At 44.0% G+C, this 20,453-nt stretch overlaps 1 protein-coding gene across 2 annotated transcripts in view; it reads left to right on the top strand.

Annotated features, from left to right (window-relative positions):
• Positions 1 to 20,453, top strand: part of LOC142583312 (macrophage mannose receptor 1-like) — a 63,466-nt gene continuing 43,013 nt past the window's right edge. For both annotated transcript variants that reach the window (XM_075693736.1, XM_075693735.1), the window contains exons 1-2: positions 1 to 171; positions 13,278 to 13,400. In XM_075693736.1, coding sequence (XP_075549851.1) covers positions 132 to 171; positions 13,278 to 13,400 — 163 coding nt within the window. In that variant the 5' untranslated portion in view covers positions 1 to 131. The remainder of the gene's footprint in view (positions 172 to 13,277; positions 13,401 to 20,453) is intronic.

The following is a 20,453-nucleotide window of genomic DNA, read 5'->3' as shown; positions in this document are numbered from 1 at the left end:
CCGTAGGCTGGAGCTGTGCGGCCAGCTTCAACAGTGGGACCAGTCCGCCTGAACGGCGCGGAAAACAAGCGGCTGTTCTTCGCGGATTCAGGATAATTTTTTGGGCGCACGTTTCTTTTTTCGCCGTAGGAATGAACGCCGCATTTATTGTAACCACGCTTTGCTTCGTAGGTGAGTGATTATTTGCACTGTTTGCATGCCTTTTTTTCTTTTCATCCCCGCCGGTGGGAGTTGTAATATTCGCCTCAAACCAACAATCGCTGTGTTTAAAATTACGCCCTGCAAAACGTCAAGGCGGAGTTTTTCTTTTGTTGTAATTTATGACCGCTCGTTGAACGGTCAGGATGAAACACGGGCTAACCGCCAAGGCGAATCAATGAATAAGGCGTTCCGTCGCTGATCACCAGGTCGCCAGTTTAATTCCTTGCCACGGATGTCGCAGTTTGATAACGGTGTAATTCAAAAGCACTCGTTTGCCATGCTCACCTGCATGTTGAAGAGCCGTGCCGCATTAGCAGCCTCTATTTTCTTCTCGAGTGTTAAACTCAGTCAATGGGTCACTCAACCGATCAATCCGTCATTCAACGTATAATTGACGCGGAAGAAGTTACGTTTGTTTGTCCTTTTCCCGTCTCTATTTAGTCTGTGCTGTCAGACAATCAGTCATGATTATTTACGGCTTGGGACTTTCGAAATGAATGCCATATTAACACGGGAGTACTGGTAACACCGAAATACTAGGACACTGAAACAGTACATGCTGTCGTTGTGTCCCGTTTAAAATTGAATTCCCGTCATTAAGTCAAAATTTAGGTGCCGCTGAAATGCGCGTCACGTGATATGTGCCCTGTCGTGATTACAGGCTGCCATTTTTATTTTCGGTTGCCAAAATCTGCTCGTTCAAAAAGCCGTTACGATCAGAGGTGGTTAGGACTTATCGCTATAGCAGTAGTTAGTTTTAGTGCATGGTTCGATCGAAGCCAGGACACCGATTTCTTTACAGTGAACCAGGAAACAGCGTGTAACCTCGCATACGATTCAGTAACGCTGACACAGCTTTCTTGCAGTTATAAACTATTATCAGTAATTCAAACGAACTTTCCCGGGGCACGCAAATGCACTATATATCTCTCGCTTTTTCTTTTATGTGACCCTTTCGTTTAGTAAAGCACCTGATTACTTTATATTCCGTTTTTTGTTCAACTATCCCACTTTGTTTTTGTTTGTTCAAATATTTTCAATTTTTCCTATCACCTTCTTTCTTCCGTTGGTAAGCTCCAGTAGGCATTTGTTGGTGCTGAGGCCCTAGCTTACTGGATTATTTTAAAGAGGCGAGTTCCAACCTTGCAGTGGATTGCCGATTACCTGATTACACTACAAAACGATCAAAGTGTCGAAGCCGTCATTGTATAATTAACAATACGAATTCTGTCGCCAGCTGGAATTTCACAGATTAAAATAATCATCTATTGTTGCAAGCGTCTATGCACTCGCAGTGACGCCCGTGAAAGTATGTTTCATTTCAGTGCCTGCTTTCTTTACAGCTACTGCGCGCATGTTAGATTTATCACCGCGCATCTAGCTACTTCCGTTGGTAATCGCATGTGTTATCAGTGACCGCGTGTCGGGTTGTCATTAATGAACCTCGTGAAAGCATTGCTTTCAGTACAATAAAGGCAAAAGGAAACACAGGGCGTAAATATTAGTCACCTTTGCGCAGCGCCTGTGATTTTCTGATGTTTCCCGAATTAAGCTGGACGGTGATAAAGTGAAGTAGGTAAAAGTAAAATGTTCACTATGCTGGGACTTTCACTTCAACCCGTATACGGCGTAATAAATAGCAACAAAACCAATTAACGGGTATTTCAGTTAATGATAAAATGGATTAAGCATGACGACTGGTTTCCCGGAAATGCGAAGCAATTGACGCAAAGCGCTCTGCTTCCGATGTGAATGCGTCATGGCAACTAGAATGTCTTCGTAATCGCAGGGCAGTGCATCATACGTTAAACGAAAAAATGATACCTAAAATGAGCCGTATGGTTTATTGCCACTTTGTTCACCGCTTTGCACGATTACCACGTAACATTCTTATTTATTTCTACTTACCATACTGTTTAACTATCCTTATTGTCTGCGTGTACCGTGTAATACCACATTTACCCATTTACATGTTATGGCTTTAAATTACACATGCCATTCCTATTATGATTTCTGAGGGGATCGACATATTGTTAAACAAAATAAGTAAATAAATAAAGATTAAGTCAATATTTAAACAATAAAAGAAAATAAATAAATAGATAATTTCGCGTACCACCAGTAAGTCGCGCGTGGGAAGTGACAAACGCACTGTCAAAGTTTTAAAACATTTGCTTCTGACTTACAGGTAAGATTTAACGTCCTGCGGCGACGTCACGGGCATGGCGACAGTGTACTTTCATGCTTAGGGATAATTTTAGTGAGATGACACTAATTTATCTGCGCATCAATCTGCGTGTATGAACGTTTATTTAATTCGATACAGCATTGTACCGATTATTCGAGGGTGCTGAACGCCGCAGGTTACGTTCGAAAACTGCTGACAGACAAAGAGAGTGAGCTGCAAGGGAGACGGAGAGCGTGAACAAAGGTGAAAATGTGTTTTTCCGAGCGTGAAAGCGGCCCGAAAATGTACGCAAAATTGCCGCGCGACTTGCCGCTCGAGGCACATTGCGTGCATTCGCGGGATTCTTTCACGCTCGGAAAAACACTTTTATGTAGCACGCATTGAGCAACATAAAGCTGTATTGGGAGTTCTTCATGTCGCTCGGCAATTTTCTCACTTACAATTTTCATCTAATTATAATATTTGAGAAGTTGATTACTTAGTCAAGACTAATTATCTAATTAGGAGGAATGAAAACTATGTTTCACTATCTCCAAGCGATGGCAGACAATATTGCCTTTGCTGTGTCCAGTTGCGTGGCGTTTGTGTATTTTTAAACTCTGGCTAAAGTTAGCTGGGGCACCCTGTATATGTGGAGCACTACAACGTGGTTCTATATTATCATGAGCAGGAATGTCTTTTTCTTAGACATGGACGGAGACGTTATTTCACCTGCCAAGTACACTGTGAGATGAACGGTTATGACTCCACTCGGTAGCCTTGACCTGAAATTTCTTGTTTGTTGTGCGGCTCATTACAAGTGTTGATGCTCGTTGCCGCGTGTTATACTCTCGTCACACGGATAACCTAACCGCAGCGAAGTTTCATACGCTAACCGCAGTTGCACCTGGTGACTTGATAAACCTAACCGTAGTTATTCCGCTCACCATGGTTCTCACAAGCTGAGGACAGCCACCTCATTCAAAGCTGTAACTGACAAAATGGCGGCCCTCAGCTGCGACGCCTGCAGCTGGGCTCTCAGCGAAACGTCCTCCCGAAAATGTGTCAACTGGCCTGTAGCGACGACGGATCGCCTTGATACACATTTGGCAGGACAAATTGACCGCTCTGTGTTAAACGCACGCAACTCGGTCATAGATAACGTTATGGTGGAGACTCTCAACTCCGGCCTGCCGGCGGGGGAAGATCCGTATAATGTCAAGCAAGTTCATCAGAAGCTTGAGAATCTGAAAAAAAAAGGCATACCTGTGAGTGGTATTCTTTACCGTGCGCCCGTTCAATTTCCGGTCAAAAAAGAAGGTTACTTTTATTGTTGATAAATTGTTAAATCCGTGAAACAAGTATGGTTACCTCACAACAACGTGATCGTCCTTACTGCTACATCTGAAAACGTGTAGCAGTGCCGCAGTCTGGTTTACGGTAACTGTGGTTACGTCAGGTTACTGCGGTTGGGTTTAACTGCCGTTAGGGCTGCCCCTGCAACAAGGGTATCAGTGGCTATAGGAACAGAACCAGCGTCGAGCTGCAGCATTTCAGAGCAGAAGTGCGCGACACGGACGTGCAGCACGTAAACCAGCTCGTAATCACGGCATTACTTGCACGCTTTTTAGGAAGAAGTCCCAAATTTCTCGCGTTCTTTCCGTTGACAACGGAGGGCACGTGCGTCCTCGAAGCGAGCTTATGACAGTGTAATGGCGATAACGGGGACCCGCAACGCAAGAGGAGAGAATAAATTCTGGTGTTTTACGGTGCCAACCAGTCAACCGCAGTTTCTCGAGTGGCCATCCACGAAACAGTAGCGCGCAAAAACGCTCGTGTCGATGCATAGGGTGCACGCTCAAGAACCTGGCGTGGTAAACACTAGTCCGGAGATCCCCGCTGCAGTGTTGCTAGTAATCAGATCGCGGTTATGGCATGCAGAACCGTAGCATTTAACAATTTCTTCAAATGCACTATATATGAGGCCACCAAGCACAAAGATTTACACGAATCGGTGTGACGTATACCCAAGTTTCACGTGATAGCTGAACCACCTCGGTGCTCCTTACCTCCTGCGATTATTTGCTCGACACTCTTAAGACTCCAAACGCTCGACCATCTTGTTTCAACCTAGGCGGTAATACTATCTCTTTAACGACCGTACGCAGTTCACAGTGCATTAGCCCTTGCCTGTTGAGCCTCACCGGAGAAACTGCGGCGGGAGTAGCAGGCGCGTTATCGGCTGCCTATCCCCTCGAGCTGCTCACGACTCTCAGATTATGCGAGCGCTGCTTTTGCACCTCGTCTTTATCATACGTGTAAGCGGCGTCAGGAGATTAGAATGAATTATCTAAGCGCTGCGAAAGCCTTGCACACCTTGTTGAACTAAATGGGATCTTGCAGAAATTTCCTGATCTTTACGGCAACGGCGGCGAGCTGGGTGTTGTATTTGCATGCGTACATAATTTAACTATTCTGATCGATAGAATTAGAACAGAGAACCCTTAGCAGCTCTAGGAAAGAGTTAGTGAGACGCTGTATCCGAAGGAGTTTCGGTTACAGGACGTTGACGCGATATGTTGCAACCTGTTGCAGCCGCGTTTAGCAGTATCTTTGTTGCTTTGTTCACTGCGTTCTCCTTTAGTTATGCTGTTGCTTATTCTAGCACAATACGATGCCATCGTGAAGACAGCGCTCATGACAATGTACGATTGTATTAGTTGCTTTAACGGAGATTGCGTTCTTTTTGGAGAACAGGCGGCCGCACTCTGCCTTTGCTCTGATCGCTTCGTAACCTGACAACTGCGTAAATACTGTAGCCGCCGGCACTTGGCCGTGGCTTGCACGTTGTTACGCCCGGCCGCTGAAGCGTTGGAGTCCGCCAAACGGGTGGCTTGATAATGCGCAAACACATGCTCAAAGACAATAGGAATTTCCTCTTAACAACGCATGACCAAGTGTGCAAGCTGCGGCCATGTTTCCGCGAGATTAGGCAAGAGCAAGGACAGGACGCACCGGGAACTATCGGAAGCATTCCATTACGAAAGTGAGGAGGCACCGGCTCTGTTAGAAATCCTTCGGTGCCACTTGCAGAAAGCGAACTCCTGCCTACTTTTCTTTTTAGTAAATATGGCGAGATGCGCTTACGAGTAGGAGGAGACGGGGAGGGGGAGGGGGGATGCCTGTACCTGCAATATTTCATTTGTGCGTAGTTGCAGTATTTAATAGGCTCAAGCCGAAAAAATGCCGGAGTTCAAACTTGTCAGTATAGCGCCGCGTACTGTTTTATGTTATGCTGCTATCGATGCAGGTCCTTGGCATCTGACACCAACCATACACGTGAAAGTCCCTTTAAATTTGTGATCCTCCACGCGTAGATCACTGATGCGTCGTCTATAGCAGAACAGCACGACGACGCCTAGAGAATCCTTATCATTGTTACGGCAAAAAATAAATCATGTGGTGATTTAGCTGTAAAGGAGAAGAGAAAGGCGCGAGCATTAGGTCGCATCTCTTTGAGGTTCCGGCTCCATGATTTAAACTGCGTTCACTACATTGCAAAATGTTGTTAAAGAGCTCACTCGACACACATCCTGCTTCTTCGAGGAGCGAATGGCAACCGACGGTGCTCCGGAGCAGGCACGACTGTCAGTTTCACTGCCGCCCTCGCACATTCATTCCCATTAGAGGAAATGTGGCGGGTGTAGCAGGCAGGTTATCGGCCGACTATCTCCTCGCACAAGAGTGCACGCCCCTCGAATTCCCCGAGTGCTGCGTTTGCCTTTCGTCATTATGATACGTCTGAGCGGCGTCAGAAGATAACAATGAGTAATCTAAGTACAGCGAAAGCCTCGCAGGTCTTTCTGAACTAAATGGTATCTTGTACAAATTTACTGTTTTTCACGTTAACTACGGCCTGCTGCAATTTGTATCAGAGTGCATAATCCTGTTTGAGCACTCTGGAATAGTACACTTAATCGACTCGCTATAGCTTTCTTCGTCCTGTGGAACTGACAGTATCAGCTCTAAATTTGTAAAAGAGACTAAACATTACTGATCTTTGTTTTTGGCTAAACTCTTCTAGCAGTCGCTTGATCATGGTATCCTTCCTTTTAATTGGAAGATCGGGAAGGTGGTTATTGTTCATAAATCAGGCAACAAACATTCTCTATTAAATTATCGACTCATTTCGCTAACAAGTATTTCTTGCAAACTGATGGAGCCCGTATTGTACAGTCATATCTTTAACTTTCTGAAATCAAACTCGTTCTTTACGTCATCACAACACGGCTTCAGGCGTTCGTTTTCTTGTGAAACTCAATTATTTCTTTTCGCTCACCGCATGCACTCTATACTAGACAAAAATTGCACAATCGATTGCACCTTTTTAGTCTTTTCGAAGGCTTTTTATAACGTTGCTCATGTGCTACTTATGCAGGAACTTTCCTTTTTAAACCTCGACCATAATGTGCTTACCTGACTTGAATACTTCCTAACCAATCGCCGACAGTATGTTTCTGTGAACGGTCATGATTCACCCCTAATTAACGTAGCATCAGGAGTTCTGCAGGGCTCCGTTATAGGTCGATTACTTTTTCTAATGTACATTAACGACTAGACCGATTGTGTGTCATCTTCAGTTCATCTATACGCAGATGACTGCGTTGTGTATCGTGTGATTCGTGATGATAAGGACCAGGAAATTGTACAGACTGAACTAAATAACGTCGCCTCATGGTGTAAAAACTGGCTCATGGAACTAAACCCCAAGAAATGCAAGCTGATGACTGTTACAAGACACAACGTGTGTAAGCCTGAATATATGCTTAACCACGTCCAGCTAGAACAAGTGTCATCCTACCGTTATTTAGGTGTAAATATATTATGTGACTTATCCTGGAAATGTTACATCGACTCCATAATGAATAACGCAAATCGTATGTTAGTCTACTTGCGGCGAAACCTTTGCGAATCCCTTTCAGCAATGAAACTATTATGGTATAAAACGCTAGTTCGATCTAAGTTGTAATACGCTGCTGCTATTTGGGGCCCATACAATGCTACTCCTGTTAATTCACTCGAAATGGTTCAGAATAATTCCACTCGTTTCATCCATTCAAACTATGATCGTACTTCTAGCATAACTTTTATGAAAAGCTAGTTGTGTCTACCATCTTTATCACTGCGCAGAAAGGCTTTTCCCTTATGCCTATTTCATAAAGTATTTCATCATCATATCCTCAGCAGTGAGCTCATTCTAGCACCTACTTATCTTTCATCTCGAGTTGATCACCGTCATAAAGTAACAGGCACTTTTTGTCACACAACCAGGTTTCTTCATACAACGAACGACTGGAACCACCTTCCTGGTGATGTCATGTCAGTCGAAGACAGCGCACTTTTCCGCCGAACCTTGTTTGCTTTCTTTAAACTGTGACCATGCTCGTGGCCACATGCGTTGTACTTGTTCAAACGCTGTTGCGCCATATTTTCTTTTTGTCCAGTTCAGATGTCGCTAGGTTTAAATAATTTGAATGTCATAGTACTCTTGTTATTTGATTTCTTAATGATTACGTCCACTGCACATGTCGCTTGCGTTATACAAACTCGTAGTAATCGTTGTTATTGCTTTTCGCATGTACCCCACTCCCCTCTATAATGCCTTGGCGCTTGCGGGTATGTCAAGTAAATAAATAAATAACTAAATAAATAAATACATACTCTCATCGATAGAATTGGAACACATAATTTTGGGATCTCTCGGGAAATTTTAATGAGATGCAATCTGACAGGGTGTTTCGGTTAAAGAACGTTGGCGCAGTTTGTTGCAATCTCTTGCAGCCTTCTTATAATATATAAATATATATATATATATATATATATATATATATATATATATATATATAAAGAAATGTCATGCAACAAAATACGGACAGCGCATGCCTTTCTGATAATCCTTCTCAGACTGAAATATTGAAAGTTCGAAACAATATGAGAAACCTGAAAATGATGTAATCTTTTTGGCGCGGCTCTTCACAACCGCCGGGATGGGCCCACGCAAGAGGCCGCATTTTTACCAGAGAGCTCGCCTTCTTGCATAGCGTTCGCCGCTAGCGTTTTCCGGTAAACATTACAGTTACATAAGCTGCAGTTGCCGGGAAGTGTGGGAAACGGTCAGGGATCTTTGAATGCTAACTACCGCGTTCCGCTTTTAAAGGTGAAACATAAGCGTCCTCCAAATTTTTTAACTAATTGACGAAAATTCGCCAATTAACTTCTTAATTACTTTACAGCAACTATTGCGATTTACGAATCACAGCTCGTGCGTTCGCAAGTAGTATTTAATTTATTCACTTTACAATACTGCAAGCATATTAGGCCCAAGCAGGAGTGGAACGCCAAACGAAGATTAGTACAAATGCGGTTTTACAAAACAGACTTCACAAAATAGAGTTTATAAATAGTTCGCACGTGTAAAAAATAAACTGCAACAAAAAAGAACTATAAAGCAACAAAATCTGTTCCAGTGCTTTTAGAAAATCAGTCGCCTACAAAATGAGCTTAGGAAGAGCGTTACAGTCAGTAATTGTCTGTGGAAAAAACAAACACATTGTGTTTAAATGCATTGGTTTTAGGAAATATTAGTTTAAGTGCAGGATCTTGAGTGTGTCCAGTCTTTCGGGTATTGAAGTGTGGAACATATGAAGGTACGGGCATGTCAAATTTACCTTTCTTTATATTATGCAACAACAATATGCGAGCGCATGTTCGGCGCATTTGCAATGTGAAAATATCATTTTCTTACACAAAATTAGTAGGCGAGTCACATGTTTTGTATTTACCACAAAAAGTTACAGTCACTCTAGAATTAAAAAATATGCTTCCACCTGTTTGACTATATAACAAGGAAGACCAGTTCATTCTAGCATATGCGGTAGTTTCCCATGCAACACCTTGTAGAATGCATTGGCAAAGTCTATAAATTATGCATCTATTTGACCTGGGTGATCCAATGTCATTAAAGAAACATGTGCGGTGTTAAATAGCTGAATCATGGTAGATCTTCCCTTGGTAAAGCCGTGTTGAAATGAAGGCAAAGCTTTATTGTTAGACAAGAAAGACCTTATATAACTAGCTATAACGTGTACAATAATTTTTGGACAAATAAAAGTAATCGACACGGGCCTATAATTTATTTTAGGCTTGTCATCTTTCTTAAGAATCGGCGCAACGGGCGCTGTCTTCCAACTGCAGGAAGGTCACTGGTATTTCAAGAATTCTGGAAAAATATTAGCTAAGTATCCTGCAATCTGTGCTGCAAAGTATTTCAAGAACGCATTAGAGATATCATCTCTACGCACGAATTTTTTTTCTCGTTTGATTTACGTAGCATAAACAGCACGCCCCCCCCCCTCCTTTGTTATCACTGGTATATCTGACATGAAAATTTCCTTCTGTGTGTCATAGCTGTCATTAGGGGAAATCAGTGTGAAAGAACATATTAAATGCATGAGCTATATCAGCTGCACTAGTTATAAGCTGATAATTTATTGTATTTTTTTTTAGATTCCTTTGTCTGTCCGAGATAAAGCCAAAGTTTCGACGGATCCGTTCGCAGAAAAATCAGGAAGCGAGAAATTGAAATAACGATGCTTGCAAGTTGTAGTTTTGTTGCCTAATCATTTTTCGATCCGGTGAAATGTTTCATGAACATTATATGCTACTTTCTCATCCGTTTTGGTTTACGTTTAACGTGAATAATCTCTCGGATAACCCATGGGTTATTGCAATTTTTGCAAACTTTCACACAGGTGCAATGCTTTCAATACAGAAAAACACTACTTTCTTTAAACGAGTGACGGATATCCTTAGAATGAACATTGGTAACAAGTCTTCTCTCTAAATAATTATTATTTGAGATGTCATCACTTCGTTTAATGTTTCTACAACTGCCCAAATTAAGCCCATTCCATTTTGCACTCCTGAATACGACCCGAAGAAAAAACAACTTATGGTCTGAAATACGGGGATCCCCAGCAATAATGTCATTATCCATTTGAAAGTTTTTTTTTCAGGATGACATTACTTTCAGTATATGCTTTCGCTAAGCGTCAAGCAAAATTCGTGGGCGTTCTGTGTGCTTTAGCGCTTCTATGCATTAACGAGCGTTTTGTTAAAGAAGTGTTTGGATCGCACCGCTGGTGCGATCGGTTGTTGGGAATTCGGCGCTGACGCCCGTGGTTGTACCTGGGTCGCAAGCCCCAAGGGTAGCGTTGGCCTGGCGGCCTGGGGTACAACTGGAAGCATCCGAAGGTCCCGGCAAAGCATGAGTCGACTGGTAACAACGAAACAACTTGTTTATTTTAACATCGCAAAGAGTTGGCGGTCAGGTTTGACCGAAGTAGAGAGACGGGAGAGCACTTTACTCAACAGAAGAAATCGGAGCCCTCGTTTTGGCGTCCGGGGGCAGCTGTTTTTATACTCTCGTAGTTGAGGGCAAGAAGGAACCCCTCAAAAGACGAGCACGTGAATGTACAATGGGCTAATGGTGACGCACACTATCGTAGCGCTGCCGTAGCACCATGTCGAGCACGATCTCGTAGCACCCTGTCGTAGCGCTGCCGTAGCACCATGTCGAGCACGATCTCGTAGCACCCTGTCGTAGCGCTGCCGGTCGGGCACAATGACTGTAATGAGAGGATAATCCCTGCTTTCGCATCGCCTGGTTCGGGCACAATGACTGGAATGAGAGGGTGATCCTTTGCGGTCGCATCGCCGCAGTCGCGCCTGGAAACACCTGCCGATGAGCGTTGCGGCGACGACGATCGGGCCAAAATGTCTGCCGCCCCGCCGCAGTCGCGCCGGCAAAACCACGTGTCGCAGGCGAAACGCAACAGAAGCGAGCAGAACAGTGCATATTTGTGGCGAGTTCTATGACGCATATCTTCAAACTAGTGTCATTCTGGAAATTAATTCCAAGTAAATACGCCTCGGATGCTCACTGTCTACAATTCGTAAATTTCAGTATGTGCTGTAAGGTAACTAGATAAGAACTGAATTAATGAATTAGTGGTAATTAGCCGGATATTGGTTTTGATTTCTCGTGCAAATAGTGTCTGCCTATCTGAGAATTGCAGCTTGCTCAAGGATTACGATTCTGTTATTTGTAGCGGGCGATTTTTTTTTTTTTTGATTCCGTAAAACTTAGGAAGTGATCACCCCGTGTAAGGGAAACGGCCAACGTTGGCCGATGCTCTTAACATCGCCAGCGTACACTTCTTGAAGAGAAACCAGGGAGGAAACACTCTGACCTGTCAAACGCGGATGCCGTCAGGGTGACACGACGAAACGAATGGAGGAGATTGAGAGGTGTTTGAATAGTCGCGGCATTGTCGGAAACGTGGCGCATATGGACGCACATTGTTCGGGACGTTCGGTGTAAGGAGGCGACAGTGACTCGCCACGTGTCCATCACGGCCTCAATAAAAACAAATCGGACGATTGTCTTCCGTGCGCCAATGATCTTGAGGTCGTGCATACTGCACCAGTGGCCGGAGTGGAGCGGAATCGGGCGGGCGCAAAGGCGGGCGAAGGGAACCGTAGGTCTGTGGTGCAGGCCTCGTAGCGACTTCGGCGTACGTCAGGGGAGCGGCAGTCGGAGCCTGCTGGGTAGAAGGCGAAATGTAGTCTGCTACCTGTGCCTTGATGACAGATTAGAGAGCGGGCGCCAACGGAGAACTCGACTGGCCGTGTTAAAGTGGAATCGGAGAAAGCTGAGAAGCCGCCTCTTCACGGACGAACTCGTTGATCTGTAGCAGCAGCGGAGTGTTATTCGGGGCAACAGCCAAGCTCGACATTGAAGTGCCCTGAGGAGGAGGAGAATAACGGGCGGCTATGCGTTGTTCGCGTAGTTCGCCTAAGCTTTGACAGAGACTGACGAGTTCAGAGACTGTCGCCGGATTTTTCGCTAACAACATCTGGAAGGTGTGGCCTTCAATGCCTTTTAAGATACGGCGAATCATCACGGCATGAGCCATTGTGATGTAAACGCAGTTACAGGGGTTGACATCATATTCTATATAAAGGGTAAATGTCTGCTCGCACTGCTGCGCGCGACACACAATCGTTGCTCGGCGCGAAGCTTGCAAACGGCAGGGCGCCCGAATACCTCTGTCACGTTAGTTTTGAAGGCCGTCCACGTCGTGAGACCACGTTCGTGGTTGCGGTACCACGCGCTGGCGACACCGCTCAAATAAAACGACACGGACTTCAATTTTTTGGTGTCATCCCAGTGGTTGTGGGTGCTCACTCGGTAGTAGTCAGCGAGCCAGTCTTCTACGTCATGATCTTCGATACCGCTGAAGATGGGTGGGTCACGTTGACGCAACGGGCCGGGGCAGACGACGGTAGTCACCAGGGCGGTGGGTTGTGGTTGTGGTGGTCATTCTTCCGGCTTAATAAAGACGGGCAGCGGTGTCCGATTGCGAAGTTCCAGAATTACTATTGTACTCAGCGCCTCCACCAATTGTAAAGGTGGTTTATTCCGGTCGTAGAGCAGCAGCGACAAACGCAGCTCCAGCAGGTAGGGCGCAGCCAGAGAGCCAACTGTGAACGGGCCAAGTGGTGGTGACGGGGATATTCAGTCTGCCGATATTTTTCGTCACATAGTATAATAATTATAGCACCTTATATAGTATTCTCTATAATATTACGCGACAAATATGATTAAGCACGATAGGTTGGTACTCTTGGTGGTACAGATTCCTGCGTTTTTCTTATAGACTTATTGTTCCTCTTAATCTATATTTGTTTTTCGCGCAAATAAAATGATAATCTCTGACAGCGGTCAGGAGAAGGGCAAGTACTTTCTTTCTGACATCTCGCCATTTTCTCCTCTTTTTTTTTTCAGGAGCATCGTCGTGGGATTCCTCTGCAAGTCGTCCGTTTCATAGTTACAACATACGGCGAAAAACGGCACCGCAACTAGATTTCGCGAAAGACGGATATTGCCCCGAAGATTGGGTCGCTTTCGGTGAGCGAGCCTAAATTACTCGAGATGATGATAGCGATACAACGCACGACCAAGGCAACATCGAAAACGTCTATTTTTTTTTATCCGCCTTTGTCGTTTGCTCCTTTAGACGTTTCTTAGCGGCGGGTTAATTTGTTAACTTTGTTTGATGGCTTACTCATTGTTGTTCTATTTTGCAAAACTTATTACATTGAGTTAGTTAGTTAGTTAGTTAGTTAGTTAGTTAGTTAGTTGCTAATTAATTTTCGACAAAGCATGACAATGCTTGGTAATGGTGAGGCTGAACTTAAAACCCTCGAAAAAGCTTGCCTTCACATTGAGTGCAATGATAGCAGAGACCACAAACGGCTGTATTTAAATTAACATTACCTGCAAGACATGATACATAGGCTTGCTTACCCTGCGCTATCGCACGTGATACGGTGACTAGAAAAAAAAGAAAAACAGGCCACCCAGCAGCACGCTAAAATTTTGAACAATAGGTAACTGCATTGTATGTGTGAACCGAATACTATGCCAAAGAAACAGAAATGAAGGAAATGTTATCTTGATCTCTTTTTCAATATCCGCAAAAATGAACCTCTCTCGCACATTAACTAATGGAGAGAAATTTCGAAGGAAATTGTAATTTACAATGTTATATAAGGGATCGTTGTTCGATCTCGTATGTTTTTAGTTGAATTACTGATTCCGAAAATGTGTATGTGTTTGCGGCCTTAATGTAGGAAGAGAAAAAACCGCCTTGATTGGCCTTATGATTCGCGAACGCCACCCTAGTCAGTTTTTTTTTCTTTCTATTATGGAAGCTCTGTTCAATAAATACTCGTGCTTTAATATGGTAAGGTGCGTTCGTAAATTGACAAGCCATGAAGGAATCAATTTAATTTTTACTACATGACATGAGAGCTTTGTTAGTTATCAAACCGATGTCATACAGCAAATTGGAGATTGCAGGAAGAGGCCTTCGTCCTGCAGTGGACATGAAATAGGCTGATGATGACGATGATGACAAGACAGTGGGGGAATATGGCATAGGCACTAGGAATAGCAGGGGAGAATTATTAGCAGACTTTGCGGAACAGAATAATATGCGGATAATAAATACCTTCTTCCGCAAGCGGGATAGCCGAAAGTGGACGTGGAGGAGCCAGAAGGTCGAGACTAGAAATGAAATAGACTTCATGCTCTGCGCTAACCCTGGCATCATACAAGATGTGGACGTGCTCAGCAAGGTGCGCTGCAGTGACCATAGGATGGTAAGAACTCGAATTAGCCTAGGCCTGAGGAGGGAACGGAAGAAACTGGTACATAAAAAAAAATTATGGGGTTTTACGTGCCAAAACCTTTTTCTGATTATGAGGCACGCCGTAGTGGAGGACTCCGGAAATTTCGACCAGCTGGTGTTCTTTAACGTGCACCTAAATTTAAGTACACGGGCTTTTTCGCAATTTGCCCCCATCGAAACGCGGCCGCCGTGGCCGGAATTCGATCCCGCGACCTCGTGCTCAGCAGCCGAACACCATAGCCACTGAGCAACCACGGTGGGTCGAAACAGGGACATAAGAAGCCGATCAATGAGTTAGCGGTTAGAGGGAAAATAGAGGAATTCCAGATCAAGCTACAGAACAGGTATTCGCCTTTAGCTCAGGAAGAGGACCTTAGTGTTGAAGCAATGAAGACAATCTTGTGGGCATCATTAAGGAGTGTGCAATAGAAGTCGGTGACACTATTTGATTCTGTCGAAACCTCAGCAGTCATCGATGCATTACGGAATCAGGGCGTAGACGAGCCGTATGTAAAAATACTGAAAGATATCTATAGCGGCTGCACAGCCACAGTAGTCCTCCATAAAGAAAGCAACAAAATCCCAATAAAGAAAGGCGTCAGGCAGGGAGATACCATCTCTCCAATGCTATTCACAGCGTGTTTACAGGAGGTATTCAGAGACCTGCATTGGGAAGAATTGGGGATAAAAGTTAACGGGGAATACCTTAGTAACTTGCGATTCGCTGATGATATTGCCTTGCTCCGTTAGACAGGATACGAGTAAGCTATCGCAGGAGACGAAAGGTCTGATCAATAAATGTATGAAAGCCTCTAAACCTACAGCTAGAATAGAACTGGCAGAACTTTCCCAAGTTAATCAACAAGCGTAAGACAGCTGACATAAGGAAGTATAATATGGATAGAATTGAACATGCTCTCAGGAACGGAGGAAGCCTAAAAGCAGTGAAGAAGAAACTAGGAATAGGCAAGAATCAGATGGATGCGTTAAGAGACAAAGCCGGCAATATCATTACTAAGAGGGATGAGATAGTTCAAGTGGCTGAGGAGTTCTATAGAAATTTATAAGGTACCAGTGGCAGGCACGGCGATAATGGAAGAGAGAATAGTCTAGATGAAATTGAAATCCCACAGGTACCGCCGGAAAAAGTAAAGAAAGCCTTGGGAGCTACGCATAGGGGGAAGGCACCTGGGCAGGATCAGGTAACAGCAGATTTGTTGAAGGATGGTGGGCAGATTGTTCTAGAGAAACTGGCCACCCTGTATACGCAATGCCTCATGACCTCGAGCGTACCGGAATCTTGGAAGAACGCTAACATAATCTTAATCCATAAGAAAGGGGATGCCAAAGACTTGAAAAATTATAGACCGATCAGCTTATTGTCCGTTGCCTACAAAGTATTTACTAAGGTAATTGCAAATAGAATCAGGAACACCTTAGACTTCTGTCAACCAAAGGACCAGGCAGGATTCCGTAAAGGCTACTCAACAATAGACCATATTCACACTATCAATCAAGTGATAGAGAAATGTGCGGAATATAAGCAACCGTTGTATATAGCTTTCATTGATTACGAGAAAGCGTTTGATTCAGTCGAAACCTCAGCAGTCATGGAGGCATTACGGAATCAGGGTGTAGATGAGCCATATGTAAAAATACTGGAAGATATCTATAGCGGCTGCACAGCCACAGTAGTCCTCCATAAAGAAAGCAACAAAATCCCAATAAAGAAAGGCGTCAGGCAGGGAGATACCATCTCTCCAATGCTATTCACAGCGTGTTTACAGGAGGTATTCAGAGACCTGCATTGGGAAGAATTGGGGATAAAAGTTAACGGGGAATACCTTAGTAACTTGCGATTCGCTGATGATATTGCCTTGCTTAGTAACTCAGGAGACCAATTGCAATGCATGCTCACTGACCTGGAGAGGCAAAGCAGAAGAGTGGGTCTAAAAATTAATATGCAGAAAACTAAAGTAATGCTTAACAGTCTCGGGAGAGAACAGCAATTTACAATAGGCAGCGAGGCACTGGAAGTCGTAAGGGAATACATCTACTTAGGGCAGGTAGTGACGGCGGATCCGGATCATGAGACGGAAATAATCATAAGAATAAGAATGGGCCGGGGTGCGTTTGGCAGGCATTCTCAGATCATGAACCGCATGTTGAGATTATCCCTCAAGAGAAAAGTGTATAATAGCTGTGTCTTACCAATACTCACCTACGGGGCAGAAACTTGGAGGCTTACGAAAAGAGTTCTACTTAAATTGAGGACGACGCAACGAGCTATGGAAAGAAGAATGATGGGCGTAACGTAAAGCGATAAGAAAAGAGCAGATTGGGTGAGGGAACAGACGCGAGTTAATGACATCTCTGCTGAAATCAAGAAAAAGAAATGGGGGGGGGGGCATGGGCAAGACATGTAATGAGGAGGGAAGATAACCGATGGTCATTAAGGGTTACGGACTGGACTCTAAGGGAAGGGAAGCCTAGCAGGGGGCGGTAGAAAGTTAGGTGGGCGGATGAGATTAAGAAGTTTGCAGGCACGACATGGCCACATGGCGACATTAGTACATGACCGTGGTTATTGGAGAAGTACGGGAGAGGCTTTTGCCCTGCAGTGGGCGTAACTAAAGGCGTAACCAGGCTGCTGCTGCTGCTGCTGCTGCTGCTGCTGATGATGATGATGATGATGATGATTTATTTCATGCGTCGAAAACAAACCTAATGTCATCAGAGAAAGAGAAAGAAGGAAAGGAACGCAGGGAGGTTAACTAGATTTTGTGTAGTTAGCTTCCCCTACACGTGGAGAGGGTGAGGGGTAGTGAAACAAAGAGACAGAGAGAAAGAGAGAGAGGACACCAGTCTTGATCACGCTTTCCAGGCACAGCGTATCGAAAATCGGGCACTTTAGAAAATCGTGTACCGTAGAAGAGCTCGAATCGTTTTCTGGGCTGTTCAGTCGTGAGCCCAGGCTGCCAAGACCGTTGCTTCTGTAAATGGCCTATCCCCCAGCGTATTCAAGGTACGCTGGAGAGTCGGGCGTTGTTTACCAAAGCGAGAACAGTGGCACAGAAGGTGATCGACGATATCTTCACACTTGCAGGTATCGCACATGGCTGAGTCTGCCATTCCAATTCGATAGTTGTAGAAGTTAGTGGAGGCTACTCTTAGCCATAGTTGGACACAGCAGTATCGCGTCACGTCGTGAAAGGTTTGATGGAGATTGCAGTTTCAGTAATGGGTGGAGGCTGTATAATCAATGGTTAGAGTTATGCGGGGTGTGCCAGCAACTCAAAGTGATGGTACGCGCGAGATTGTGAAGCTTTCTTGCAGCATCTGCTCTCGATAAAGGCATAAGGAGTGTCAGTGCTCCAGTCTGGGCACGTCGGGCAGTGTCATCGGCGAAGTGATTACCGACGATGCCACAACGGGCCAGCAATGACTGAAATATTATATCGTGTCCGCGTTCAGAAACGCAATGACAAATTGGAACTGATTAGGGAAATCAGTTGCTCCTAATTTCCGCGTCGTAAACTTCGCGCGCTTTGTAGGGCTGCTTTCGAATCGCATAGTATTGCCCATTTGCTAGTCGATTCTTTTACAATGTATTCCAAGGCAGCGCGAATAACGGTAGGCTTAGAACCTGTAGGTGTCGTGACGCGTGAAGTCTTAAACGTGATGACGACCGATCGAGATGGAGTAACAGTGACACCCGTCTCACTTTCTGAAACTGGACCGTCCGTCTAAACAGTGGTCTGGTTAGCGTGCGAACTATGCAAAACCTCCAATGGAATCTGCTTGAGAGCCGCGGCGGTCAAGCTGGCCTTCTTCGCAATTCCTGGGAGCGCGAGGTACACAGGTCACTTTTTTCAGGCACCACAGAGAAGATCTCGTTCTTGTTGCGAGTGAGTATGTCATTGACAAAGAACTGCTGGTTAGCCGATATTGATCTGGAAAACGCTGCATTGTGTCTGTTAATTTCATCGACTCACTACAAGCAAAACTGCCGCGCGACTGGCCGCTTGAGGCACTTTGCGTGTTTTCGCGGGCTTCTTTCACGCTCGGAAAAACTCTTTTATGCAGCACGTATCGAGCAACAATTTCAATTTCAATTTCAATTTTATTTTCCCCTCTTACAATACAGATGGAGGGATTGCAGAAAAAAGCTACACCAGGGCAGCTTGACAAGTCTACAAACCTAATGTTCAGCAGGGAGGCAGTACTAGAACTTGTACAATTAAAAAAAAACAGATAAGTATATCAAGTAATCACTAAAGTATACACGAAACAACAATACGTACACACAAGTAAACTCAAGCCATGTTATTTAAACACATAGTGTGAAGCTGTATCGGGAGTTGTTCATGTTGCTCTACAATTTTTTCGTCGATACTTTTCACGTAATTATAATATTTGAAAATTTGAATAATGAATTGAGTTTAATTATCTTTTTAGGCGGAATGAAAAAAATAATCTGAATATCTGCAAGCGACGGCAAACATCATTACCTTGGTTCTGTCCAGCTATGCGGCATTTACATATGTTTAATGTTTGGCTAAAGTTACTGTGGGACACCCTGTATACAGCGATGCTTTCTTAAAAGAAAATATACTGTTGGAAGTCAGCGCTCTGTTCCCTCTGCTGTCCCCTCTTGTGTCCTGACGCTGTCAACCAAATTTAAAGCATGTTTTACCCACAAGCCCAATTTTACACTCTCCATGTGATACTTTCTTGTTGTTGGGACTACACAGGCTTTGGCGATGTAGGATAAGTGACCTACATGTTTGTACATGGTGCTGAAGTTATTAAAGGACTATCTAACAAACAGTTATCAGTGCCTTAGCATAAGTGATAGCGAATCCACTTACGCTGATATAAAGAAAAGGTGTCCCGCAGGAGTCCATTCTCGGGCCGCTGTTATTTTCAATTTATAGTAATGATCTGTGTAATATCGGAGCTGTCTTCTCTCAGCTAATGATGTATGCAGACGATAAAAATGTTTCCCTCAGTGAACCATCTGTTCAAGGGCTTGAACTTAATTCTTAATTAAACTTAATTGAACTACTTAATTCAACTGTCACACTAGTTCAGGTTTGTTATGTTGCAAATGAACGTTAACAATAATAAATATATGATCATTGCTCCTATAAATAAGCCACGCAACATCACTGCAAGTTTTATATTTGAGGGGAGAATACTGGAACAAGTAAAGAGCCAAACATTTTTAGGGTTGTGGTTCAGTGAGGGCTTAACGTGGACTAAGCACATAAAAAAGCTCGCAACATACCTGAGTAAAACTGTAGAGTGTCTGTACAAGATTTGATTCCTTCTTCTTAAATGACTGAAAATTGAATTGTATTACGCGATCTTCTCTTCCAGGCTAACATATTGGGTTCTGGTGTGGGGCACAACGTCGCAAAATAATTACAGAAGGTTGTTAGTTGTGCAGAAGCCAATGTTAAGATCACCTGAACAATGCTATGGGCTCACTAGGGATTTAAACGAAGGACTGATCTTTACAAAATATTCTATGCTGAAGGCCAACCAAGCGTATTACTTCAAACGTATGCAATGGATTAAACGAAATGCGCTGGAGTGTCTACAAACTACATCAGAAAATACATATCACTCAACACGTCACAAAAATAGAAAAAGCCAAAACTAAGTACTAACTTCGGTAAATAGAGTATAGAGTACCGAATACCACCATTGTTAAATCGCCTGAACAACTCCAGTAACACCAAAGTTGTTTGTACAAACGATGT

This window comes from Dermacentor variabilis, chromosome 5 (genome assembly GCF_050947875.1).
Source record: "Dermacentor variabilis isolate Ectoservices chromosome 5, ASM5094787v1, whole genome shotgun sequence".
Taxonomy (NCBI): domain Eukaryota; kingdom Metazoa; phylum Arthropoda; class Arachnida; order Ixodida; family Ixodidae; genus Dermacentor; species Dermacentor variabilis.
The sequence above is the reverse complement of the archived record's forward strand: the minus strand, read 5'-3'. Positions and strand labels throughout refer to the sequence as shown.